General features: G+C 44.6%; 1 protein-coding gene across 1 annotated transcript in view; it reads right to left on the bottom strand.

The window, feature by feature from the left end:
• Positions 1-238: 238 nt before the first annotated feature.
• The window catches only part of LOC141130771 (vomeronasal type-2 receptor 26-like), a 132,440-nt gene continuing 114,827 nt past the window's right edge, over positions 239-17,851 (bottom strand). Inside the window, exon 6 of the mRNA XM_073618160.1 lies at positions 239-2,464. Coding sequence (XP_073474261.1) covers positions 1,554-2,464 — 911 coding nt within the window. The 3' untranslated portion in view covers positions 239-1,553. The remainder of the gene's footprint in view (positions 2,465-17,851) is intronic.

Here is a 17,851-nt window from a genome sequence, read left to right as displayed (position 1 = left end):
GAATTTTTTTTTTTTTTTTTTTTTTTTTTTTTTTTAATTTCACAATAGATAACAAGGAATTGTAGGGACTAAAGACACTAATCAGAATAAGGGGGGAACTCGCCACCCCCCCCCCCCTTTTTTTTTTTTTTTTTTTTTTTTTTTACTGAAGTGATTAATGACACTAAAAAGAATAAGAGGGAATTTATATATAATTTTATTTTTAAACACTTTATAAATATAAGCACGATAAACACGGTGGGGTGGGTACTATTTAGTTATTTATCTTCTTTTTTTTGTTTTTTTTTTTTTTTTTTTTTTTCCTCTTCACACAATATATAATTATTAATTGAAGTGATTAAGGACACTAATAAGAATTAGGGGGAACTTATTTGTAATTTTATTTTTAAACACTCTATAATATAAGCACGATAAACACGGTAGGGTGGGTGCCATTTATTTATCCCTTTTTTTTTTTTTTTTCCCCTCGAATATGTAAATGTCGGCCGCTGCGACAGGGGGGAAAACGGTGGTAGGTGATGTAGGATGTAATGTGTAGTATGTTTTTATTGTTTGAACAAAGGGGTATAGAATGTTGTATAAATGGTGTATATATAAATGAAATAAACAATAAAAATTTTTGATTATAAAAAAAAAAAAAACAAAGAAGATTCGACGGAGCATCTAAACTGTACAATGCCATATAGTTTACCTGCTCCGTCGAATCTTCTTAGAACTTTCAACAGACACCATAAGCCAAAGTACGTGTGTACTTAGTTCCAGCTATTTTACTGCTCCACCTCTTTGGTTACAATCAGCCAATAACATTCATCATCATCATTATTTTTATTTATCTTTCCTCCCCTACGTCGAATCTTTCCTCCCCTACGTCGAATCTTTCCTCCCCTACGTTGAATCTTTCCTCCCCTACGTCGAATCTTTTCTCTCTACGTCGAATCTTTTCTCTCTACGTCAAATCTTTTCTCTCTATGTAGAATAATATTGGACTAATAGAGTTAAGGTTAGGCACATTCGACCACAGGTTTGATGGACACAGATTGTTATTGTCATCATCATGTCGAATCTCCTATCTATATCGAACTGTTGTAGCAACGAAAATGAAAATAAAGCATTTGTTTATGTCGGATCTTTCGTTTTTCGGACTCTGCACTTTCGTTATCGTTTCTTAAAACGATAACGAAAATACCTGAAATTCGGACGAAAACGCATTCGGACGAAAACGAATGCACATGTCTAGTTGACACACTATACTATCCACATCTGCCTCTATATCACCCTATACTACCCAGATCTGCCACTATATCACCCTATACTACTATATCTCAAATAGTTTATCAAGATCTAATTGGTCTATTAGATCCAATGTATTGCTCTCCAGGAATTGGAGTGTTAGGTCATGTAGTTCTTTAAATTCTCTCATACTTTAATTTGACCAATCAGTGGTATCTAGATCTACTCTACTTTTTCATATTGGCATTTCAACATTAGTTTACGAGCAAATATGCTATTTAAATCTTGTGTGAAAACATTCATAAACAAATTCCTAAGAGTAGTTATTCATGTCTATTTTTGCTATCAAGTAAACATGATTGTGTATTCAATTCAGGTTTAAATAAGATAATGAAACATTTTGGAAAAAATATACAGCTTAGAAGTCCAGCACTTGAGGCCAATATGGCAAATATCTCCACAGCCACCATGTATTTCCCTTTAGTGCTCAGATAGGCCGGGATCATGGAAATCCAGACACTGCAGAAAACCAGCATGCTGAAGGTGATGTATTTGGCCTCATTAAAACTGTCCGGTAATGTCCTCACCATGAAAGCCAGAACAAAACTCACAGCTGCCAGAAACCCCATATAACCCAACACAGAGTAGAACCCGATAACTGACCCTTCATTACACTGAATAATGATCTTGTCCTGATAAGAATGAGTGTCCATTTCCTTAAAAGGGTGAGAAGAGGACAACCAATTAATACATATTATTACTTGAATGGATGAACACACTGATACTATGGAATTGGCCAGTTTGCTGCCAAGCCATTTCCTCCAGTAGCTTCCAGGTTTGGTGGCTTTGAAAGCAATGCAAACCATGATTGTTTTAGCAAGAAGAGAGGAGACAGCTATGGAGAAGATGACTCCAAATGTCATGACACGCAATATACAGGTTATATCCAGTGGTTGACCAAGGAACAAGAACACACAGAGGAAGCTCAACAAAATGGAGACAAGAAGAACAAAACTCAGATTTCTGTTATTAGCTTTGACGATCGGGGTGTTCAGATGGGAAACAAAAATCCACTTTATTAAAACAGTCACAATGCAGAGTACAGCAGAAATTGTTAGGAATACTTTAGAAATGCCATCAGTGTAGGAAAGGAATTCAAGGTGTTTTGGAATACACCGATCTTTCTTCTCATTGGGCCATTCTTCCTCTGGACAATTCATACAGTTCTCACTGTCTGCCAAGAGTAATACATATAACACAGATTAATTTGTATTCTAATTAAACAGTAATTTTTAGAAGAGCAGTGGGGTTGTAATTTGTACATATGCAGCACACTCCTGAAGGAGCTACTAAGTGAATAATCCCCCTGTGACTAATCTGGTGTATGGACTATTCATATTATTAATTTACCCACTCTGCCACACTCCTGACAATTGAGTTAGAAGACACCAAATTGAGTTGAATCTGTAATTATATTACCACCAACCACTCAGATCAGCTTAACCACTTGCCGACCACCTCAAGTAGGAGTATGGTGGCACAGTGGCTCTCCTGCACTGGATAAAGTTATTAGATACGTAATCCAGCACTTCCAGGTAGGGGCTTTATGAGCACATGACAGCCGCGCCGGCTATTCTGTCATTAGTCACAGCACAAGCCGATCAGTGGGTCCCGGCCAATGGATGACACTTGGCACCTGCTGATCAGCAAAGAAGATGACAGGACAGAGCTCTCTGACTGTAAGCAATACAGAGTTCTGTCCTGTCAGTGGGGATGTGCCAGTTTTTGTTTCTCTGCAAAGCAGGGAATAAAAACCGGCGCATCCTTTAGTAAAAGCATCTCACAGTGAATGTACCAAGCTCTGTTAGGCTAACCCTATGATCGCCCTATATGTTAATCCCTTCCCAGCCAGTGTCATTAGTACAGTGTCGGTGTATATTTTTGGCACTAATCACTGTATTAGTGTTACTGGTTCCCACAAAGTGTCAGTTAGGGGGTCATTTACTATAGCGCCAGGAAGTACTGGGCACTATGGCAAATAATAGCTCCCATTTTAGCCAAATAAAATTTCAACAGGCAAATGCGCAAATGAAAATTAGCGCTAGTAGTGAGAAACACACATTAGTAAATTCTAAATCGATGCTAATTAGTGCTTCCGCGTATATGCGAATGCAAATTCCTACCAAGTTGTTATATAGTACTGCACTGTAACCACGATCCATGTATGTGAAAGAAACATTTTTATTTGAGATGTATTCTACCTCGTGTGCATCTATTGATGTATGTTGCAATTAGTATTCCTAGTTTTTTTCCTTCTTTTGCTAACGAATGCAGTTATGAATGATTATTACATAGTAATGTCTGCTATTTTGTAAAGTTACATGTATTAAACATTTAGGTTACCTATTTGTTGTATGTTGTTTTTTATTTTTTTAATTTAGGTGACTATAAAGCGGTAATTATTTATATTCATTCTTTAATCATACTACACTATTATGCAGGTCTCGTACTTAGCACAATGGCTTAGTAGTGTGCTCAGATGTCTCCACAGCACTCACGGTACAAATTCAAGTACCATCCACCAGCTGTGTTTATTTTTTCAGTGCACAAGCAAATTAAAATAAACAAAAAAATTGAATCTGCCCATTAGTGTGTGGTGTTTGTAATTTCACACCATAATAGTATTGAATACTTACATATCATTGCATGCATTTGAAGAGTTAATATAATAGAATCAGCCAAATTTAAAGTGCATTGGCTAATTGGCATTCACCTATTTTCAGCATATGCTGCTTTGGCTAATAGTCATTTGCCTTTTTTCACCAATTCAATCTTATAGTATCTCTCTGTGGGATTTGAACCCATGAGTTCTTCAAGGTAGAAGTGCCAACCACTAGCCTATTGGGCGTAGCACAGTCATACATAGAAAATACATTCACTAGTGTTTGATGTTTCTTCTCCCCAAGCTGTCTCTCCTGCTGCCGCTGTCTTCTCTGATGTATTCTTCTACGCAGCCCGTTACCCACTAATAAAAAAAAGCCGCTCTTCTTGTGGCAGTCTTCTGTGGCCATCCGATAATGTCACCCAGAGAGTCCGCTCCATGGCTATGTAAGAGATGCCACACAGCGGGTGACAACACAGCGGAGGAAGACCGCCACGGAAGAAGAGCAGCTTTTTTTTTTATAAGCAGGTAACCAGTGGTGTGGAAGAACACAGCAGATGGAGAAGATGGCGGTGGCATGAGAGACGGCTCTGGGAGAATACAGCTCGGGGAGAAGATGGAGGAGGGAGAGACAGCGTCTGTAGTAGATGGCTCAGGGAAGAAGACAGCTCAGAGCTATTTTACAATAAAAGGACTTGTCAAAATCCAGCTATTGATTTTTTTACATTTCACTGCTTTTTTTGGTGAATGGGTAGGGGTAAAAATGTACCCCATACCTATTCACATAGGGGGGTAGGATCTGGGAGCCCCCTTGTTAAAGGGGGCTTACAGATTCTGATAAACCCCCTGCCCGCAGACTGACAACCACTGACCAGGGTTGTCGGCAAGAGGCCCTTGTCCCCATCAACATGGGTAAAAGGTGCTTTGGGGCATGTGGCCTGGTAAGGTTCAGAAGGGGAGGGTGCTCACTTGTCCCCCCCCCTATCCTGACCTCCAGGCTGCATGCTTGGATAAGGGTCTGGTATGGATTTTGGGGGGCCCACATCAAATTTATTTTACATTTTGGTGTGGGGTTCCCCTTAAAGTCCATACCGAAGGGCCTGGTATGTACTGGGGGGACCCCCCTATGACATTTTTTTCCTTGAATTTTGGAATTCTATACCATACCATAATATTATTGAATAAGTACATACCATTGCATGCATTTGAAGAGTTAAAATATGGAATAAGCCAAGTACAATGCACACTTCCAGGAGGTGATGCTGTCAGTGGGATTTGAACTCATGGCTTGAACCTTTGGGAGCAGCAGGGTATACTGCTATGCTACAGAGCTGAGCTCATACCTACAGAGAAAATACATTTACTAATGTTTGATTCTATACAATAATGTTTTGCATTTCAGGCATTATTATAGTAACAACCACGCTCATGCTAATAGGCATTCGCCTCTTTTCAGCATATGCTGCTGAGTCTAATGCAAGCTTTCAGTAGGTGATACCATCTGTGTGATTTTCAGCCATTTGAGCACAATTATATTGAGAACATATGTTTACTAGTGTTTGATGGTGGGATTACTTTATATTCTAGGTATAATAGTACTCAACACAGTGACTTAGGCCCCTTTCACACTTGTGCGACCTGAAAGTTGCAAGATTTTGATGCGACTTTAAGCAATGCCTGTGTAATCTTGAGGTCTATGGACGCAGGAGTCGCAGGGAAAGGCACGCAACTTTCCCACGATTTTGCATCAGCAATTTTGCCGCAATCCCAGGGAATGCCTGTGTAAACTTGAGGTCTATCGACCTCAACTCGCATCAAAGTCAGACCAAAGTAGTACAGGGACTATGTTGAAGTCAGTGTTACTTGAAGTCGCACAGATATGAATGGTACACATTGAAAATCATGGGGTATGACTTTTCATGCGACTCTGATGTCCAAAGTCGCACAAGTGTGACTCAGTCCAACTTTGTGAGTGATTTCAGAGACATTTCAGAGACATCAGTGCACTTTCCTGCACAGATGTCTAGTGAAATCACATAGGTCCCAACTGTTCTCCTTTAAGAAGGTGTCCTATGCCTACCTACTTTTGCTAATAGGTGTCCCTTATACCCATCTCAAAAAGTTGGGAGGTAAGAAATCGCCCCCTGAAGTCGCCCAAAGTAGTGCAGGAACTCATTTTGGGAATCGTTGTGGCGTCACACCAATTCGGACAGTTCCATTGCCGTCAATAGGCGCCGATTTGGCCTGCAATTTGACATGTCAATTCAGAGCTTTGTGAACATGGGTGAAGTTGCATAGATATTAGAGCTGCACGGTTCTGGCAAAAATGGGAATCACAATTTTTTTGCTTAGAATAAAAAGATCACGATTCTCGCGACGTAAAATCTTTCCCATTATCCCCCAAAAAATTGGGCTAACTTTTTTTTTTTAACTCATTAAAGTAATTTTTTCAAAAAAAAATTGCATTTGAAAGACCACTGCACAAATACAGTGTGACATAAAATATTGTAACAACCCCCATTTTATTCTCTAGGGTCTCTACTAAAAAATATATATATAATGTTGGGGGGGTTCTAAGTAATTTTCTAGCAAAAAAATTGACAGTTACTTACCCTGTTTTTCTGGGATATCTTCCAGGACGGCACACCTGAGAGATGAGAGACTCCTCCCTACAGGAAACACAATCAATTGACAGCTGTTTTAAGTTCCCACCCTTCCCCTTGATCCTCAGTTTGTAGAGAAGTAACTCCTGAACCTGGTTCGCAAGGGAAATCATTCCTCATAGGCACTCACCTTCTAGTGTTCTACAATTTTCCCTCCTCCAACGGGCGGGAAGTAGGCCTGCCATCCTGGAAGATATCCTAGAAAAACAGTTACCGGTAAGTAACTGTCAATTTTCTGTAGTCATCTTCCAGGACGGCACACCTGAGAGGATAATCAAGTACCTCAGGCCTACCTTAGGGTGGGACCACTGCAAGACCCTCTTGGCCAACCTCTGTTCTGCAGGGAGTTTTACCTCCACTTCATATGCTTGATGAAGGTATCTTAGCTGGATCATGCATCTGATCTGCAGGTCTACTCCACCGATGTCCCTGCCTTCTCCGCTTCGGATGCAGAATCTAAGTGGAGTGGGCTCTTAAAGATGGAATCAGAAAACATGTTGAACTTGTAGGTTAGCAATGTTGCCTATCTTACACATCTAACAACCATGGCCTATTGTGCCTGTAGGTGCTACTTAGAACCCCTAAAGATTAGATTAATCAGAGACCTGTGTTGTAAGACAAGGGCACTACATTGATCACTAAGAGGGCCTGTCTTAACACTACCGTGTTCAGGGAATTAAAACTGCAAAAAAAGGTGGGCCCCTAACAGACAACCCCTTTTGTTCACTTTTATCTTTATGTCAGCAAAGACTAAAGGGAAGCCTACTTAAGGGTAATAGATTAACAGAAGCTTGATCCCTGGGTTTAGGGCATGCTCAATCTGTGGCTTTACTTACGCCTGAGTGCCTACTATAGGAGAATAAAGTCCATAGCAGGAGTAGAACACTCATACTGCTACATCTAGTTCTGCTAGAAAGGCGAAATGAAGGCCATGCACCGAGCCGTAACTTATTCGGTCGGGTATACATCTTTATACTTCATCTTCAGGCCATAATACTCCTCTGAACAGAACTTCCCAAGTTCTTAATAAACAGGGTGATTCTTTATCGCCTTCCTCCAGTGTCCTATAACCCTACTGAGCTTCAACCCTAGGAAATGGTTCTGGCATCCCTGAATGTAAGGGGCTGAGGCTTTCTGACATGTGACGTCTGCAGCCAGAACTCCTGGCCCCTCCACGGAAAAGAGGGCTGAAATACAAAAGGTGATACATGCATTATTATTATCACAAATTAAAAAAATCATAGATTGTGGGCACAGCGCACTAGATTTAGACAGAAAGGACACGAGCATAGACAATAATGTTGTGTATCCGAGTATGGCTAGCTAAACCAACATATCAAGTATGGGAGAGACCCAAATCTGAACTTCAATGTAGATAAACAGTCCTCACAGTCTGCTTTTCTGATGTGCGACCAATATGTAAAAACATTAAGACGCACGCAAACCCTAAATGCTGCATGTTTCTGAAATGCAGCTAGCTAGGTCATAACTGATATTAAAACAGAAAGGACGGGAACCCTCTTTACGGTGGTGTTTTACTGATGTACAGCAAAACAAGGCCATAAATATAAGACAGAAAGACCCAAACTTCTATGTTGCGCATTTCTGATGAACCACCAAATACAGTTATAAGATCAATATGAACACAGAAAAAAACACCAACTCCCATGTTGTGCATTTCTGCTGTGCCACAGGGTAAAATAATATGGAACACAAGACAATATCTTTTCTGTTATGCTGTTCTGTAGTGCAGTCACATAGACAGGGCTGCCATCAGGGGGGTACAGGCAGTACTCCTGTAAGGGGCCCCAGTGTCCCAAGGGGCCCAGTTGGCCGGGTCCGCCTCCTTCAGCAACACATGAAATGAAACTGTCATGTGCTGGCCGGGCCCGTGCGGCGTCCACTATAGAGGAGGAGAGAGAAGCCTTGCTATAGGGAAGGTGAAGGGAGCTTAGTAGTCAGAGCCACTGCCGCCTTTCACTAGCAGCAACCCCCTTCCCCCTTCCACCAGTAAAGCAGGCTCTTTTCCTTAGCTCAGTCTGCCCAGTGAATACAAGCAGTGCTGTGACAAGAGAGAGAGGCGAGCTGCGGGATGTCAGTGTATCTCCCCCGATCGCCCCCTCCTTTCTCCTGTCAGCAGTGGAGCGGTCTGTTTCTCTCCCCATTGGCCACAGCAGAGCCAATCAGAAGAGACTAGGGTCTAGGGGAGCATCATAGGACATGAAGTCCCAGAAGATTGATTGCCCCATTGTTGTACACAGGCAACAGACTTCAGCCCCCAGCATGCACTCTGCTGGGGGAGAGAAAGAGAGTCTGGAACCCAGGAAGAAGCTGAGGGAGTGATTGCTACAGGACACAGGAAAAAGAGAGGACTGTGCTGGGGAAAGCCAGAGAGGGAGCCACGCTATATCATTGCCATCAGAGAAGGAGCCACGCTGTGCCCGTGCCATCAGAAAGGAAGCCAAGCTGTGCTCGTGCCATCAGAGAGGGAGCCATGCTGTGCCCGTGCCATCAGAGAGGGAGCCACGCTGTGCCCGTGCCATCAGAGAGGGAGCCACGCTGTGCCCGTGCCATCAGAAAGGGAGCCACGCTGTGCCCGTGCCATCAGAGAGGGAGCCACGCTGTGCCCGTGCCATTAGAGAGGGAGCCACGCTGTGCCCGTGCCATCAGAAAGGAAGCCACGCTGTGCCCGTGCCATCAGAAAGGAAGCCACGCTGTGCTCGTGCCATCAGAGAGGGAGCCATGCTGTGCCCGTGCCATCAGAGAGGGAGCCACACTGTGCCCGTGCCATCAGAGAGGGAGCCACACTGTGCCCGTGCCATCAGAGAGGGAGCCACACTGTGCCCATGCCATCAGAGAGGGAGCCACGCTGTGCCCGTGCCATCAGAGAGGGAGCCACGCTGTGCCCGTGTCATCAGAGAGGGAGCCACGCTGTGCCCGTGTCATCAGAGAGGGAGCCACGCTGTGCCCGTGCTATCAGAGAGGGAGCCACGCTGTGCCCGTGTCATCAGAGAGGGAGCCACGCTGTGCCCGTGTCATCAGAGAGGGAGCCACGCTGTGCCCGTGCCATCAGAGAGGGAGCCACGCTGTGCCGTGCCATCAGAGAGGGAGCCACGCTGTGCCCGTGTCATCAGAGATGGAAGCCACGCTGTACCATTGCCATCAGAGAGGGAGCCATGCTGTACCCATGCCATCAGAGAGGGAGCCACGCTGCTAAGCACCACTAGAGAGGGAGAAAGACTGAGCCACTGCCATGATACAGACATGCTACACTACTGACCAGAGTCGGCCTAGGAAACCCTGAGTGAGCAAACGTCCAGCCAGAGGGATCTCTGCTGCAGTTTCGCTGGGTCTGGTAAGAGGGCCTGTTGGCCATCATCCGTTACTGCTCCTGGGGTATTATCCATTACCGCTCCTGGGGACTGAGCCATCAGGAATAGCCTAACCCTTTGCTATATATATATATATATATATATATACACACACATATATATATATATATATATATATATATATATATATATATATATATATATATATATATATATATATATATATATATATATATATATATATATATATATATATATATATATATAATATCCTTCTCCTTGGATGGGACACCTGAGGCTGCCAAGCTGGCATGATGGAGTTGCATTGTGAAAATGGATGAGGATGACTCTGGGTGGAGATGAGTTTCATTGTGGAGAGCCTCTTCACTATGTAACTCTCATCCCCACCCAGAATCCTCATGCATTTTCACAATGCAACTCCCCATCTTTATCCCCACCCAGCATCACCCATCCCTCTCTCCACAATGTATCTCCATCCACGCCCAGCATCACCCATCTTTCTCCAAGATGCTGGCCGTGGATGGGGATAAAGGTATTGTGCTTTAGTCCGTCAAGAGTTGTTATATTGATTTAATCATGTATCACACCACACAGAAGGACTCAGTGGGATGGCCAGTGAGTGGATTTGGTGGGACGGCCAGTGGACGGGCCATGGGGAATGTTAGTAGTCAGGCACCGGGGGGCCCAGGCCTAAAGCTGTGTAAGGGGCCCCAAAATTTCTGATGCCTGCCCTGCCGAGCCGCACACCGTAAGGAAGATTCTGGCCTGTTCTTAGGTCCTCCTTCTCCCCCACAATTCACAGGCAAAAAACCTTACCTTCTCAGGCCAAACAACCCCCCCCCCAAGGTAGCACTTTATATAAGATAGGTTGTATTGTTAGCACACTGACACACCCAATAGAAGTACACGCCCACCAGTATCTTTCAATCTGTCTCTTCATGTATGTCTAAAGTGATTGCACCTGATGAGCAGGAACACATAATACTATAATACTGTTAGCCCTTGGCTATGTGCATGAAATGTCCAACTACAGGCCAAAGATCGAAGTCTATTTACATCCACAAAGCAACAGTTTTCTAAGCATATGTACCTGTGCAGTGTAAACCCTATAATTTTAAATGTCCAAGTCCCTGGGCATGATTAGTGCTAACAAACATTGGGGGTTATTTACGAAAGGCAAATCCACTTTGCACTACAAGTGCAAACTACAAGTGCAAAGTGCACTTGAAAAGGCACTGAAAGTGGATTTGGAAGTGCAGTCACTGTAGATCCGAGGGGGGTATGCAAGGAAAATAAAAAACAGCATTTTAGCTTGCACATTAATTGGACGATAAAATCAGCAGAGCTTCCCCTCAGATCTACAGTGATTGCACTTCCAAGTGCACTTTCAAGTGCACTTTGCACTTGTAGTTTGCACTTGTAGTACAAAGTGGATTTGCCTTTCGTAAATGAGCTGCAATGAGCTTCCAATATAAAGTCCGAAATTAACTTTCTTACATTAGAACCTATTTCAACAGAAGACAAATACAATGCCAGCATGTCTTTGGATTGTGGTGAGAAACCCACACAGGGAGAACATATAAACTTCAACACAAGCATGTTGGGGAATTGAACCAGCAACCCCAGTGCTGTTAGACAGAATTGCTACCCACTTACCCACCAGGCAGCCCCACACATGTTCTCTGCATCTCTGTAGTGTGAACCAGCCCTAAGTCCATAGCCATGCTCAGTGTCACAAGCAATACACAATATATTGGCCTAAGTATTGGAATGCCTGCCTTTAAATGCACATGAACTGTAATGGCATCCCAGTCTTAGTTTGTAGGGTTCAATATTGAGTTGGCCCACCCTTTGCAGCTGCAACAGCTTCAACTCTTCTGGGAAGGTTGTCCACAAGTTTTAGGAGTGTGTCTATATGAATGTTTGACCATTCTTCCAAGTGAATTTGTGAGGTCAGGCACTAATGTTGGACGAGAAGGCCTGGCTTACAGTCTCTACTCTAATTCATCCCCAAGGTGTTCTGTTGTGTTGAGGTCAGGACTCTGTCCAGGCCAGTCAAGTTCCTCCACCCCAAACTCACTCATCCATGTCTTTATGGACCTTGCTTTGTGCACTGGACCAAATCATTTGGTGGAGGGGGGATTATGGTGTGGGGTTGTTTTTCAAGCATTGGGCTTGGCCCCTTATTTGGACAATTTCATTCTCCCAACTTTGTGGGAACAGTTTGGGGAAAGCTCCTTCCTGTTCCAACATGACTGCACACCAGTGCACAAAGCAAGGTCCATAAAGACATGGATCAGTGAGTTTGGGGTGGAGGAACTTGACTGGCCTGCACAGAGTCCTGACCTCAACCCGATAGAACACCTTTTGGCTGAATAAGAGTAGAGACTGCGAGCCAGGCCTTCTCATCCAACATCAGTGCCTGGCCTCACAAATGCACTTCTGGAAGAATGGTCAAACATTCCCATAGACACACTCCTAAACCTTGTGGACAGCCTTCCCAGCCTCCCAGAAGCTGTTATAGCTGCAAAGGGTGGGCCAAATCAAAAGGCAGGCGTCCCAATACTTTTGGCTAGATAGTTTATCTGGCAAGATTTACAATGATGGTGGAACCCTCCTATACATAAATACTACATTTAGACATAGTTTTAGGACCTGGGAGATAAGACATCTCTACATGAAGCAGAATGTTTGGGATTTTTTTTTCTTTTTTTTCTTTTTTTGCCACATCAGCGAGGTGTTTTTCCAGGAGTCATATTTCATTCATTTAAAATTCGAACTCGTCCCTTTATTTTATCATATCATAGTGGCGTCACTGGGATACATTTATTACACTATAATACCCTCTTTTAGCCCAACCTGGAACACTCCCCTCCTCCCCCCTCCAGCCACCTCCCAACCCCCAAACCACCCTTCACATATTTCACCCCCCTCTCTCACTCCCACTCCCTTCTCCTCTTGTCTTCCCTGGTATCCACTCATCACCCCCTAACCTATTTTTCACTGTCAGTCGATGTCCAAATCCCTGAGCTAGATAACCCATACCTCAGCGGCTCTTAGTGAGTCCTTAAACTCCACCCATGCCCTCCACTTCGTCTCAAAGACCGCCATTTTCGTCCCTTCACTAAACCTAAGATATTCTAGGCTTTGGATTTTGTTGATTTTATTGAACCATTCACTCATCATGGGCCTTCCTTTCTTTTGCCAATACCTGGGTATAAGACTTTTGGCCGCATCGGTAAGCTGTGGTAGTAGCGTTTTCAGGTAGGTTTTTATGGGCATTTAGCTCTTATGAAATAAACATTCCCAAGGGTCGTCAGAGATGTCTATACTGGTGATTTCTTTAATAATTCCCTTTACCTCCCCCCAGAATTTTTTAATTTCCGGGCAAGACCATAAAATATGGGCCATTGACCCTATTTCTTTACAACCCCTCCAGCAAAGTTGCGAAGTTTCCTTCTGGCATTTATGCACACAATCGGGAGTCATATACATTCTCGCCAAACACTTATAGTTCAGCTCCAATATTTTGCAGTTAACCAAAGTGGCGTTCGCTCTCCTCAGTATCTGCCACGCTTCTGGGTCTGTAAGCTTACTTTCCAGTTCCTCATCCCACCTCCTAATGTATGCTGGGACGTCCGTGTTCCCCAACTCTATTAGTACTTTATATGTCTTAGAGAACACCCCCCTCTTGTTGTTTTCCATACAAATTTTCTCCAATGGGAGTAGGTTGTCTGCCAATCTAATTGGCTGTGGGAGAGAGTCGATGAAGTGTCTCTGTTGGTTATACCACCAAGGGTCAATGACTAACAGATTTTCCCTGACTTTAAGTTCCTGAAATGTACATATTTTATCCTGACACATTACGTCTTTTAATTGAGCATTTTCCTCCAAAATCCACCTTCCAAACCACTCCTCCTTCCCCGGTGCAAAGTATTCTGAGTCCTTAAGTGGAATTAGGGGTGAATTAAACCCCAGTGCTCCCTTTTGTGCAATGTGTCCCAGATTTTGAGTGCGTGTCTTGTAATGTCTTGTGTTTCAGCACTGCATTTTCTTAAGTGAGGTGGGATCCAAACAATTTTATTCAATTTGATTTCACTAATTTTATTTTCCATTTTTACCCAGTGTTTTTCTACATTATTTTTAACCCAATCTATTACCCATGCCAAGGCTATAGCCTCGTAATACTTACGAATGTCTGGTGCTCCCCATCCCCCCTTACCCTTATCTTTGATCAATTGTGTGAATTTTAAGCTGGGTTTTTTTCCTCTCCAAATGAATCTTAGAAACATAGTGTGTATACTTCTGAGTAGGGATGAGCCGAACACCCCCCTGTTCGGTTCGCACCAGAACATGCGAACAGGCAAAAAATTCATTCGAACACGCGAACACCGTTAAAGTCTATGGGACACACACATGAATAATCAAAAGTGCTAACTTTAAAGGCTTATATGCAAGTTATTGTCATAAAAAGTGTTTGGGGACCTGGGTCCTGCCCCAGGGGACATGTATCAATGCAAAAAAAATTTTTTAAAACGGCCGTTTTTTCGGGAGCAGTGATTTTAATAATGCTTAAAGTGAAACAATTGAAATATCCCTTTAAATTTTGTACCTGGGGGGTGTTTATAGTATGCCTGTAAAGGGGTGCATGTTTCCCGTGTTTAGAACAGTCTGACAGCAAAATGACATTTCAAAGGAAAAAGGTCATTTAAAACTATTCGCGGCTATTAATGCATTGCCGGTCCGACAATACACATAGAAGTTCATTGATAAAAACGGCATAGGAATTCCCCACAGGGGAACCCCGAACCAAATTTAAAAAAAAAAAATGACGTGGGGGGTCCCCCTAAATACCATACCAGGCCCTTCAGGTCTGGTATGGATATTAAGGGGAACCCCGGCCAAAATTTAAAAAAAAATGACGTGGGGGTCCCCCTAAATTCCATACCAGGCCAACAGCATAGGAATTCCCCACAGGGGAACCCCGAACCAAAATTTAAAAAAAAATGATGTGGAGGTCCCCCTAAATTCCATACCAGGCCCTTCAGGTCTGGTATGGATATTAAGGGGAACCCCGACCAAAATGTAAAAAAAAATTACATGGGGGTCCCCCTAAATTCCATACCAGGCCCTTCAGGTCTGGTATGGATATTAAGGGGAACCCCACGCCAAAATAAAAAAAACGGCCTGGGGTCCCCCCAAAAAGCCATCCCAGACCCTTATCCGAGCATGCAACCTGGCAGGCCGCAGGAAAAGAGGGGGGATGAGAGAGCACCCCCCCTTCTGAACCGTACCAGGCCACATGCCCTCAACATTGGGAGGGTGCTTTGGGGTAGCCCCCCAAAACACCTTGTCCCCATGTTGATGAGGACAAGGGCCTCATCCCCACAACCCTGGCCGGTGGTTGTAGGGGTCTGCGGGCGGGGGGCCTATCGGAATCTGGAAGCCCCTTTAGCAAGGGGACCCTCAGATCCCGGCCCTCCCCCCTGTGTGAAATAGTAAGGGGGTACAAAAGTACCCCTACCATTTCACTAAAAAACTGTCAAAAATGTTAAAAATGACAAGAGACAGTTTTTGTCATTTTTTTTATTTAAATGCTTCTTCTTTCTTCTATCTTCTATCTTCCTTCATCTTCTTCTTCTTCTGGTTCTTCTGATTCTTCTGGTTCTTCCTCCAGTGTTCTCATCCAGCATCTCCTCTGCAGCATCTTCTTCCCTTCTTCTCCTCGGGATGCTCCGCATTCCATGGCATGGAGGGAGGCTCCCGCTCTTCTCTTCATCTTCTTCTCTTCATCTTCTTCTCTTTATCTTCTTCTCTTCATCTTCTTGTCTTCGTCTTCTTTTCGGGCCGCTCCGCATCCATGCTGGCATAGAGGGAGGCTCCCACTGTGTGACGCTTGTCCTCTTCTGACAGTTCTTAAATAACGGGGGGCGGGGCCACCCAGTGACCCCGCCCCCTCTGACGCACAGTGACTTGACGGGACTTCCCTGTGTCATGTCCCCATGCATCAGAGGGGTGGGGTCACCGGGTGGCCCCGCCCCCTCATTATTTAAGAACCATCAGAAGAGGAGAAGCGTCACACAGCGGGAGCCTCCCTCCATGCCAGCATGGATGCGGAGCGGCCCGAAAAGAAGATGAAGAGAAGAAGATGAAAAGAAGAGCGGGAGCCTCCCTCCATGCCATGGATGCGGAGCGGCCCGAGGAGAAGAAGGGAAGAAGACGCTGTGGAGGAGATGCTGGATGAGAACACCGGAGGAAGAACCAGAAGAGCCAGAAGAACCAGAAGAAGAAGAAGATGAAGGAAGATAGAAGAAAGAAGAAAGAAGAAGCATTTAAATAAAGGAATTGTCAAAAACTGTCTCTTGTCATTTTTAACATTTTTGTCAGTTTTTTAGTGAAATGGTAGGGGTACTATTGTACCCCCTTACCATTTCACACAGGGGGGATGGCCGAGATCTGAGGGTCCCCTTGTTAAAGGGGGCTTCCAGATTCCGATAATCCCCCCGCCCGCAGACCCCCACAACCACCGCCTAGGGTTGTGGGGATGAGGCCCTTGTCCTCATCGACATGGGGACAAGGTGTTTTGGGGGGCTACCCCAAAGCACCCTCCCAATGTTGAGGGCATGTGGCCTGGTACGGTTCAGGAGGGGGGCGTTCTCTCATCGTGGGGGACCCCACGCCATTTTTTTTTTATTTTGGCGTGGGGTTTCCCTTAATATCCATACCAGACCTGAAGGGCCTGGTATGGAATTTAGGGGGACACCCCACGTCATTTTTTTTTTAAATTTTGGCCGGTGTTCCCCTTAATATCCATACCAGACCTGAAGGGCCTGGTATGGAATTTAGGGGGACCCCCCACGTCATTTTTTTTTAAATTTTGGCTGGGGTTCCCCTTAATATCCATACCAGATCTAAATGGCCTGGTATGGAATTTAGGGGGACCCTCCACGTCATTTTTCTTTTTTAATTTTGGTTCGGGGTTCCCCTGTGGGGAATTCCCATGCTGTTTTTATCAATGAACTTCTATGTGTATTGTCGGACCGGCAATGCATTAATAGCCGAGAGTAGTTTAAATTACTTTTTTTCCTTTGAAATGTCATTTTGCTGTCAGACTGTTCTAAACACGGGAAACATGCGCCCCTTTACAGGCATACTATAGACACCCCCCAGGTATGAAATTTAAAGGGATATTACACTTTTATTGTTTCACTTTAAGCATTATTAAAATCACTGCTCCTGAAAAAACGGCTGTTTTTAAAACTTTTTTTTGCATTGATCCATGTCCCCTGGGGCAGGACCCAGGTCCCCAAACACTTTTTATGACAATACCATCAGGGGCGGATCCAGGGGGGGCAACGGGGCAATTGCCCCCTCGAGAAATGCGGGTGAGTCAGAGAGGCGGCAGCTCCATAGGTGACAGAGCCGGCGAGCGGCTCCGTAAGTGAGAGAGCCGCTGAGCGGCTCCATAGGTGACAGAGCCGGCGAGCGGCTCCATAAGTGAGAGAGCTGCCGGGCGGCTCCATAGGTGACAGAGCCAGCGAGCGGCTCCGTAAGTGAGAGAGCCGCCGGGCGGCTCCGCAGGAGAGAGAAAGCGGGCTGGCCCAGCAGCTCAGTTGGTGAAATGTGCTGGCGCTGCTCGATGTGTTTGTTGGCTGCTGGTCAATCAGGGAGCCGGCGGGCGGGGGAGCAGAGAGATGACATCATCTCTCACCGCCCGGCGCCCACCCTGCATCCCTGCAGTTCCCCCCTCATCATGCAGGCAGCTGCGGCAGCAGAGAGATTACATCATCTCTCTGCTGCCTGTCTCTGGGACACAAGAGACCACCTTAGCAGGTGGCAATTGACAATCTTCATCTGGTGACAGGCGACCTGGCAAGTGACAATCCACAACATGTGGCAGGCGACGTGGCAAGTGACAATCTGCATCTGATGACAAGCGACGT

This window comes from Aquarana catesbeiana, linkage group LG01 (genome assembly GCF_042186555.1).
Source record: "Aquarana catesbeiana isolate 2022-GZ linkage group LG01, ASM4218655v1, whole genome shotgun sequence".
In the NCBI taxonomy this organism is placed as follows: domain Eukaryota; kingdom Metazoa; phylum Chordata; class Amphibia; order Anura; family Ranidae; genus Aquarana; species Aquarana catesbeiana.
The sequence above is the reverse complement of the archived record's forward strand: the minus strand, read 5'-3'. Positions and strand labels throughout refer to the sequence as shown.